Here is a 9858-nt window from a genome sequence, read left to right on the forward strand (position 1 = left end):
TGAGAGCCCCTTTCTTCAGTTCCCCTCAGAGTTGCAGAAGCTGACAAGCAATCTCAGGACCATCGACTTGTCCAACAACAAGATCGAGAGTCTACCGCCTATGATTATAGGGAAGTTCACTCTGCTGAAGAGCCTGTCCTTGAACAACAACAAACTGAGTATGGCTTTTGCGCCTGGGAATTTTGCTAGTTATCAGCTGTTAAGAAGGGTGGTTTTTCTCTTGGAATAGAGTGTGGAGTACGATTATAATGTTATTAAACTGGTTTTCAAATAAATGTATCAGAATCTTAAAAAAGAAAAAGAAGGGTGTTTTCTTTTTCTTACAAGCTGATTTTTGTTGTTATGAAACTGTTCAGGAGCTCAAGATGCAGAAGAATGTCAGAGTCCTTGAAGCTTTCTATCTCTTGTAATTACATATATAAGCCTCCTCTCCTGGTGTAATGATTGGTAGGAGGTTAATTTGGATTTGAAAGGGACCATCTTTGGGGTGTAATGTAAGCAGAGCTAACTTTGCTGCTAATTTGGAAGGGCGGATGGGATGGGAAGGAGAGGGCCTTCCAAATCCCACACAATTGCTGTGGGATTGTGCAGTGGCCCCTTCACAGAAGGAGCCTATTATACACATAATGCTTTCCTGAATTTTGATGGCACCCTCACCTTCTGAAGACGATGTTGGTAAAAATGCAATACTTAAAAATGGCACAACATGTGAAATGCCTATGTATATTAACAAGAGGCATAACAGACTGCCATACAGTTTTTATAAACTTCATCAAAGGTGTTTTTCAGCTGTATTGGATTCAGGTTTTTAAATTTTTCTTTGCCAGCTGTCCTTCCTGATGAGTTATGCAATCTGAAAAAACTAGAGACACTAAGCCTAAACAACAATCACTTGAGAGAGCTGCCATCTACTTTTGGGCAACTATCTGCCCTTAAGACCCTGAGCCTCTCTGGGAACCAGCTGAGAGCACTACCATCCCAACTTTGTAACCTACGGCACCTGGATGTAGTGGATCTCTCCAAGAACCAAATTCGGAGCATACCTGACACAGTGCAGGAGCTGCAGGTCATCGAACTCAACCTCAACCAGAACCAGGTCTAGAGCTTAAGGGTTTTTTTCTACAGCATGTATGTGGGTTTACGGTCTCCTGAATAAACAATTGTTCTCTAAACTGTAATCATGGAGAGGGGTATCAGAGGCTAGAAGAGAGGTATATTCTATGGGCTGGACTAATTACAAAGCCCAAAGTGCCGTGAAGTTAGTTGAGACACTGGGTGTGTTTGTTGTGTAGGTGTTTTTTGGAGGGTAGGATGGGTAACATGGTGAGGCAATTTCAAAAGTTAAACCTCTGTTTCACAAACCGTGAGTTCTTCAGATCATCCTCAAATATACCTCTAATCATCTAGCAAGGAGCTATGTCAGGAAGATAGAGTGGAAAAGAGGCTTAAACTCATATGTTCTCAGAGTTGGACATCAGAGTTCATTCAGTTGTCCTTTTGCTGACATCTTTGTCAAGTGTGTGTCCTGCTTTTGCGGAAAAACCATCAGTGGTAGGATTTTTGGAGATTGTTGGACAGCTTTAATTGCAGTATTTGAAATTTATTTCCATAACTTCAGAAACTCTTTGGTTAACACATATCTGACTGGAGAAACAATCTTTGGTCTAGACATAAGGCACAAATGATGAAACACTGATCATAGTGAGACTGGGTAGTCTTTAGTTTTTCTAGTGTCTATGCTTTTAGATCTGCAGAGTCCATTACAGTAGCCACTAGCCACATGGCCATTAAAATTCATTTAAATTAGACTTAAAAATTCAGTTCCTCGGTTGCACTAGCCATATTTCAAGTATGGCTCAATACAGCCATAGGTGGCTAGTGGCTACCATATTGGACAGCACAGATATAGAACATTCCACTAGTTGCAATAAGTTTTATTGGACAAAACTGTTCTAGAATGTCCTGACCTTACGTTATGATGAAATTCAGTCAGTCTTGGATGAGATTGGCTTTATCTTTTCCTTAAAGTGGATATTCTTGTATGTTCTTGAGCTTTTTGGAAAAAAATTCTGAATATTTGGGGAAAAATATTGGAAAAAACTTGTTAAGCAAATTGAGCACTTGCTCCACATTCACCTATGCTGCCTTAAATCAATGGTTCTCAGGTTTTAGTGTGCATCAGAGTAACCCGGAGAGCTGGTTAAGAGATCACTGGGCTCCACACTCATTGTTTCTGATTTTGTAGGTCTGGGGTAGGGTCTGAGAATTTGCAGTTTTAACAAGGTCCAGGTGATGGTCTGAGATGATACCAGGCATAGTAAATATAACTAGGTGGCTTGGAGCATTTAAAGGGCAGAAGAGCTGAATGAATCAAAGATAACTGCTTGGTATTGAGCTCAAGAGCCTAAAAGAAGAGTGGTGCTATTGGGAATGGGCATGCTGAGTGGGTTATGATGGTGAAACATCCAATGTGTTTTACTAAAAATCAGAGGCATAGGAGTGGAATAGAGGTGGGCAGAAATGAATGTAGATAGATAGCTTAAAAGAAGTGATAGCTTTAAGAATGAATGAGGGCTTCCCTGGTGGCACAGTGGTTGAGAGTCCGCCTGCCGATGCAGGGGACACGAGTTCGTGCCCCGGTCTGGGAAGATCCCTCATGCCGTGGAGCGGCTGGGCCCGTGAGCCATGGCCGCTGAGCCTGCGCGTCCGGAGCCTGTGCTCCGCAACGGGAGAGGCCACAACAGTGAGAGGCCCGCGTACCGCAAAAAAGAAAAAAAAAGAATGAATGAGCTTTCTAGGAGAAAGTTTAGAAAGATTGAATATTAAGTATTAGGGACTGCTGCTTGAAAAATGTCCATACAAACAAGAAGGGAAGCCAAAAATCAGGAATAATTCAAAAGATAGGAAGAAAAACACAGCACTTAGGTACAAGAAGTGGGAGTTTCAAGAAAGGGATAGCACAGTCAAATGCAACAGGGAATGAGGGCAACGAATCCTTGACTTTGGCAGTAAAGTGGTTGGCATCTATGTACACGTAAAAGATTGGCAGTAATTGTACCAAAATGTTTACAGTGATGGATTACAGGTAACTTTTTTCTCTAACCTTGTATGATTCTCAAATTTTCTATAATGAACAGTGCTTTTATTATCAGAAAAATTTGTTTCCAAAAAGCCACTGGTGACCTTCAAAAAAGATTTTTTTTCCCCAAAAAAGTGTAGTAGTAACAGAAGCTGGATAACACAAGAGGCTTCTGGAGTGAGTGGGTAGTGAGAAAATGGAGGTGGTAGAAGAAAGAACTAGGACAAATATTCAAGTAAAGATTTTTTAATTTAGTAAAAAATAATCATTACAGTGCTTATACTTTTTCCTATTATCCCTTTTATAAATTGTTCAATAGATAGCTCAGATCTCAGTGAAGATATCTTGCTGTCCTCGCCTTAAAGTTCTTCGTTTGGAGGAGAATTGTCTTGAGCTCAGTATGCTTCCACAGAGCATCCTCAGTGATTCCCAGATCTGTCTGCTTGCTGTAGAAGGCAACCTTTTTGAAATAAAGAAACTTCGAGAACTGGAAGGCTATGATAAGGTATGTATTAGTGTACTTCTGAATTTCTAGTCACTGCTCCAGAGAAGAGAAAGGTGAAGTAACTCACACGAGTGTTTCTAGGTACGGGACGTATGTATAATCCGTTTATGTCAATAAGGATTTGTTCTCCATTTTGGAGGTGGGTTCTGAGAATCAGCCAAATGGTATTGTGCCAAGATGATATTTTTCTCTAGACAGCTTATTGTAAAGCATCTTTTTCTTTTGATAGGTGTCCTATTAAGATATAAAGGAAAGAAAAAAAACACCCCACAAAACCATGTGCTTTAAATTTGCATCTAGAATAGGTAGATTTTGTAGGAAATGAAGGACCATAAAAACATAAAGGATGGGCTTCCCTGGTGGTGCAGTGGTTGAGAGTCCACCTGCCGATGCAGGGGACACGGGTTCGTGCCCCGGTCCGGGAAGATCCCACATGCCGCGGAACGGCTGGGCCCGTGAGCCATGGCCGCTGGGCCTGCGCGTCCAGAGCCTGTGCTCCGCAACAGGAGAGGCCACAACAGTGAGAGGCCCGCGTACCGGAAAAAAAAAAAAAAAAAAAATCATAAAATCCTAAATAACCAATAAGTTAGTTATTTGCTCAGGGAAAAATAACACATGTATTCTTTCATGATTTTCAGTACATGGAGAGGTTCACAGCCACCAAGAAGAAGTTTGCATGATGTTCTCCAGGAGCATGTGAACCATACAGGACACTGACTTGGAACCTGTTGCAATCTGGCTGAATGAAAGGCTCCTGTTGTTGTCAAGGATATCTGCAGTGAGGACATGATATTCCAGGAGGTTATATTTCACTCAATCTTTTTCCTTTCCAGGGCTCATCTCAAATAAGCTAAAGGGAATCAAACACAGGAAGACTCTTCTATTTTGAGTCATGGATAGGGCAAAGGACAATGTTGATCTTTGAAACCATCATTTGTTGGGCTTTGAGAAACCCAGTAGCTAGTTGCTATGTATACAGTGAGGGGATGCTGCCTGGTACCAGAATAGCTCCACACAACAGCTTGAAATTTCATGTGTCTCAATGTGCGAGCTTTCAGAAAATCATTTGCCATTCCACCCTGTGTTGACACTTCATATTTTTATGAAATTCTAATAATTCATGAGAGGCTGCTATGGTTAATCTAAGGATTTATGATTTTACTCCAGTCCATTAGTTCAATTGCAATGTTTATACTTGGAATTTAGGATGTACATAAAGGTATGGCTCTTGATTAAAAGTGTACTTTGTCAGAGAAGCAACAACACAACACTAAGAGGTGTTCCCAAGGCTGCAGTAGCAATTTTTTTTTTTTTTACTATTGCAGGTGCCTTATTGATAGAGGGCTCTGAAGAGCTAAAACTGTATGCAAAACTTGTAAGATACAAGGGTTTTAATAATCAAGATTTTCCTGAAGCTTTGTTAGAAACGGTCTCTTATTTCTGGTCATCTTTTTGTATTTAGAACTCTAATAATCAAATTACCTATCAAAAAGCTACTGTTACAGTATTTTACAACAACTTATGTTTATCAAATTTATTCTCTGAATGAGAGAATATACTAAAGATTTTTTAATAACTATGGCTGGAAGAAAGGTTAATCCTTTAAAGTAAGACGACAGGGGAACTTTAACCTGTAAATGGCCTTTTGTTTGAAAGTAAACTGATAAGAAATGTTTTATGTTCTTGTTCGGGTTGCAAGAGTACTGAAATGCCTTCGTGTGACTTATAAACATTTTGTGGTACTGGAAACCATGCTTATTAAGAGAAACTGAAGCTATAAAAGTAGATTTTTTCAGACTGTTACTGGCATGAACATTTAGAAAGCTACAACTCTGCTGTTTTCTGATGTTTTGTCTTAGCCAAGGGGCTGTCATTTACCATGTACTGTTAGTTCTCATTTTACAAACCTAGTTTAACCATTACGTCAGATCACAAGAGCCTAGTGTTTATATGAGGAAAGTCTCTCTGACCTTAAATCTGGTCTAGGGGTTCTCTTTTTCCCATGTTATTCTCTGTTTCTCAACTGGGGAGGGATGGGGGTGCCAGTTTACATTACCAATTGAGTTTTGTTTTTTATAAACTTTGTTTAATGCTTAATCTTATTGATCTACTGAACATTTCTCTATTTTATCAGTACTTATCTAATAAATCAGAACTTATAAATTAAATAACTTAAATGTCCCAAGACATTTATTAATGGGAGTTTTAAAAATCCCTACCCTTATGAGAATCCCGTTTTGATGGCTAACTTTCACAACTTGGACCCAGCCTTGTTTCCAGATACCCTCTCTTCACTCTCATTCACTTGCCCAGTCTTACCAGGTTATTCTGCTCCTTAAACCCACAGTGCAACATCTGTCTCCTTTAACTGTCTTTACATTGTTTGTTCAGTCAGAATGCCCTCTCTTACTAACACGCTCCTTTTCTAAGTCTAAGCCCCTTCCTGAGAAGTCTAAGCCGAATTAACTGCTCCATCTGTTGCGGCAGCATTTCTCACATTCTGTATTCATCTGCCTGTTGCTAGACTGAGCTACTTGAGGGCAGGGATTAAGTAAAGTAATATGCCCAAAGATATAGTACACAAGTATTTAGACTTAAATATGAGCTAATAAAGTGGGTTGACTTGAGGTCTGGAGACTGAGATTCTAAATCACCTACCTTCTTTTAGAGCTTGGTTAGAAGTCAGTGTAGTATACTGAGTAAGAACATGGGCCTTGGAGTCAGAAAGATCCTGATTTGAATCCAAAGTCTATCATTTACTAGCTTTATGAATTTGAGCAACTTACTCTCATCCATAATATTGGGAAACACCTCCTACCTCTCATGTATGTTATGAGGATTTGGTGAAAAGATACATAAAAGCATTTAGAATGGTGCCTATGACAGAGTAAGCGCTCAATAAATGGTGCTATTTATTTTACCTGTAAAACATTAAAATAGAATTTAGCAAGTTGTACAGAAATGGAAGGCTTGGAGCAAACTCTACATTAGGATGAAAAACAAATGAGTAGAGAATAAGGAACCTGAATATCAACCTGAGAACTATAAGTATGCTTAGGAATGTAACTGGGATAACTTAGGATTTTAGTAAGGGAGTAACCTAAAGAATAGCGTTTAAAGAAACTAATTCTAAGAGCAATTGAGTATAGGATGTCTGGGAAGTAGAAGTTTAAGTTAAGGGGAGATTCCTAATCCATACATGACATGAAAAGATCTAGAGTTGAAATGTGGTAAACAAAGGATGAATTAAAACTGTGAAAGAAGAAAAAAACAGGCACAACTATAGGGGATAAAGATCACTGTCATTATAAGACCAGAAACCTGAAGAGGGAGCTTATTGTTAAAAAAAAATTAAGTTCAGTGGAGAATAATGTTTAACTCCTTAATTATAGGTCAGTTTTATGCTCAAGTTCACAAAACTAGTAAATGATTAAACCAAAACTTGAACACAGTTGGTCAGACTCCAGAGCTTGTGCTAACCACCTCAGTCACTACCTTTCAAAAGTAATAGAAACAAGTTTCCAGACAGTGTCACAGGAGAAGACTTTTAAGTCAACAGCTTCTATTTCTAGTGTATTATGAGCCTAAGTTCTAGGTCCTCATTCCTCTTTTCTCAGTAGCAGAAGCTTTGAAAAAATATGTAACCTGGGATCCATGGATGGGCTTTCAAGACCCATTTATGCATGATTCACGTGTGTGTGTTTGTGTGTCTGTTTCTCTGGAGAGATAGGCTGTGTTGTCTTTCACCAAATTCACGAACAGATCCTTGACCCAAAAAGAGCTCCACTCTAGAGAGAATAGCAGCTATCATTTAATAAGCTCTTACGTTTGCTGGGCACTGCTCTAAGTGCTTTACATGCATTACCACATTAAGTCTTCGCAGCAACTCTCTGAGGTAGGAATCATTAATCCCACTTTACGCACAAGGAAACTGAGGCACAGAAATGGTTTTATAGTCACTCAGCCAGCAAGTGGCAGAGCTAGAGTGTAAATCCAGACAATATGGTGCCTTAGCTCACACTTCTAACCAATTATACTGTTGGAACAGCATACTGGTATCTTTAGAACTATTTCCTTCAGCCATAATAGTGTTAAAAAAAATTTTTTTTAACGCTTTTAGGAAGGATATTTAAGTATAGAACAGCTCCCAGTGTTTTATACCTTCTTATTATACACACACATTTACTACCACCTGCCAAACTACTCCTTTTTGGTATGTGGCATTTCTATTACTGAGGGCCTAATTAAATCTCACTATAAATATTTTCCTTTTCAGCCTTTGAAAGTTCCCATGTTAACTCTATCTCCTCCAGTAAGTGCGTTGCAGTTTTCACTCATAAACACTTTTAGTCGCTAGTGTATTATAAGCTCAAATGAATAAAACAACTAGTAATGATTAAAATGAACCTCATGACAAATCATAGCAATGAAAAGTCCTATATTTCCAATGAAAATGGGAAAGGTGCTAATAAAGTCAGGTGTTTGTTGGAGTGCCTTTTGATTTATGGATCTTTGCTCTATTCAGTTTGTCAAATAAGAGCTGACAAAATTATTGCTTTCCACCCCCCAAAAAGTACTCACAGAAGCACATCACTTATTTGAAAAAACAGTTCCATTAGTTAGTTACAAAATTTAATTGTAAGGATCAAACAGTGGTTATTGGTCAAACCAATCGACATTAATAGCTCTGAAGTGTGCAGAAGCTAGTTTTTAAATAAAAGTGACAAATACCAATCAGATTCTTATAACACTGTTCAGGATCTAAGCAAATGTGATTCTGGAAGTTGAATCCAAAAAGCTAAGAGAATCATAGTGCAATCATCAATAAGTAAACCAAAGACATAATTTTCTAAATCATTTTTAAACAGAATAAATTCTAGTTTTTAAAAAAGTTTAAAGCTACATAAAACTCAAAGCAATCTAACTATTTTCTACCTGAGATCAAAACAAGTGTCTTTTTTCCTATCTAAACAATTCTTGGCATTGAGGTAAATCTGAATTCACGTGATATACTTTGTCAAACTTTTCCAAAAAATTTTAAGCCCTGCTGTAGAGAGAAATTCTCATAATATATATACATATTTACATATTTTTTCTTTAAAGACTAATGACAAATTTATGAGGTTAATAGGCCTGTAATGGGACCATGATACTATTAATAATATGAAAATAAAAAGCCATTCATTTATACCATGTGTTCCTATATGGTGCAATATGAAATGGGATCATAGAATCTATGTACATAGATGAACCACCAAGAGTTCAGAAATTAAGCTCACTTTAAGAAAACTCATTCTGTTTTTTGAAGCAGAGGTTGCAAAGTTGTGATGTATAACAAAAATATTGTGTATACAGGCTCCAAAACCAAGCATTGGCCTCAACTGGCAAAAACTGCAACTTAAACAGAAATTAAACCCAACTAGATCTTCACTGTGGTTATGCAACTTTTGGCTTTAGGGTCTGCAGGTTTTACTGAGGTAACAACCTCTTACCTCTCCTCCTTGTGCCTGCCCCTACTGCCCCCAGCCTTTTACATGGCTGTCTTTGGCAATGCTTCCAAAGTTTCAAAGCAGAAGAACTTGCTAAGTAAATGGAGAGAATGAAAAATAACATTATATATGATGTATGAAAACCAACCTAAGCGTATGGACTGAGAAAGAAAGTACTAGAAGGAAAACTAAGCCGCAGTCTACCCTCAAGGGAAAAAGAGAAAATAAAAGAATAGGGGGGCTGTTACTCTTAGATCTTCTTCCACATCATCTCCCGATTAGAAGAGTGTGGAACCAAAATTTCAAACTCTGGAAAGGTAATGACTTTGAAGGAGGAGCTAGGGAAGTGAATAAATGATAAAGAAGTACAGCAGTAGCTTTAGCTGTCAATGAGTTTCTTTGCTCTGGCATTGGCATTGTCAATACGATCTTTGTTGGTGTCAGCCTGGAAAAAAGAAAAATATACCAGCATTACTTCACAAGGTAAGCTGCTCTAATAAACGTTAAATTTCATGTACTTAGAGTAACTGACACATTGAGAAAATTCAGGAAATAGTCCAAGCCACATTACAAAACTCATTTTGGGCAAGAAGTGACAGAATATCAAATTCATTTGGAAAAACCTGGGTGTATAAACATGACAAAGATATAACAGAAGAAGTTGCCAGTATTTCATGAGTACTATAACATTTTTTTTCATAGTTTAACATGTCTGAAACTAGGATGCATCTTATAATCAATGGCATGTAGATGCAGTGAAAATATAATGCTCTTCTCTGCTATAG

General features: G+C 38.1%; 2 protein-coding genes across 7 annotated transcripts in view; one reads left to right on the forward strand and one right to left on the reverse strand.

The window, feature by feature from the left end:
* The window catches only part of LRRC57 (leucine rich repeat containing 57), a 39600-nt gene that overhangs the window by 516 nt on the left and 29226 nt on the right, over positions 1–9858 (forward strand). For 3 of the 4 annotated variants that reach the window (XM_022587348.3, XM_022587351.2, XM_022587350.3), the window contains exons 3-6: positions 20–158; positions 828–1096; positions 3399–3584; positions 4223–9306. In XM_022587348.3, the coding sequence (XP_022443056.1) occupies positions 20–158; positions 828–1096; positions 3399–3584; positions 4223–4264 (636 nt within the window). In that variant the 3' untranslated portion in view covers positions 4265–9306. Of the gene's footprint in view, positions 1–19; positions 159–827; positions 1097–3398; positions 3585–4222; positions 9307–9858 lie in introns of those variants that run through there. The other variant, XR_016391438.1, reaches the window with a different exon arrangement.
* The window catches only part of SNAP23 (synaptosome associated protein 23), a 33231-nt gene continuing 31572 nt past the window's right edge, over positions 8200–9858 (reverse strand). For all 3 annotated transcript variants that reach the window (XM_089904958.1, XM_022587353.2, XM_089904952.1), the window contains one exon: positions 8200–9518. In XM_089904958.1, coding sequence (XP_089761084.1) covers positions 9453–9518 — 66 coding nt within the window. In that variant the 3' untranslated portion in view covers positions 8200–9452. The remainder of the gene's footprint in view (positions 9519–9858) is intronic.

This window comes from Delphinapterus leucas, chromosome 2, assembly GCF_059928025.1.
Source record: "Delphinapterus leucas isolate spDelLeu-1000000601 "Yukka" chromosome 2, BTC_Dleu_Yukka2, whole genome shotgun sequence".
In the NCBI taxonomy this organism is placed as follows: Eukaryota; Metazoa; Chordata; class Mammalia; order Artiodactyla; family Monodontidae; genus Delphinapterus; species Delphinapterus leucas.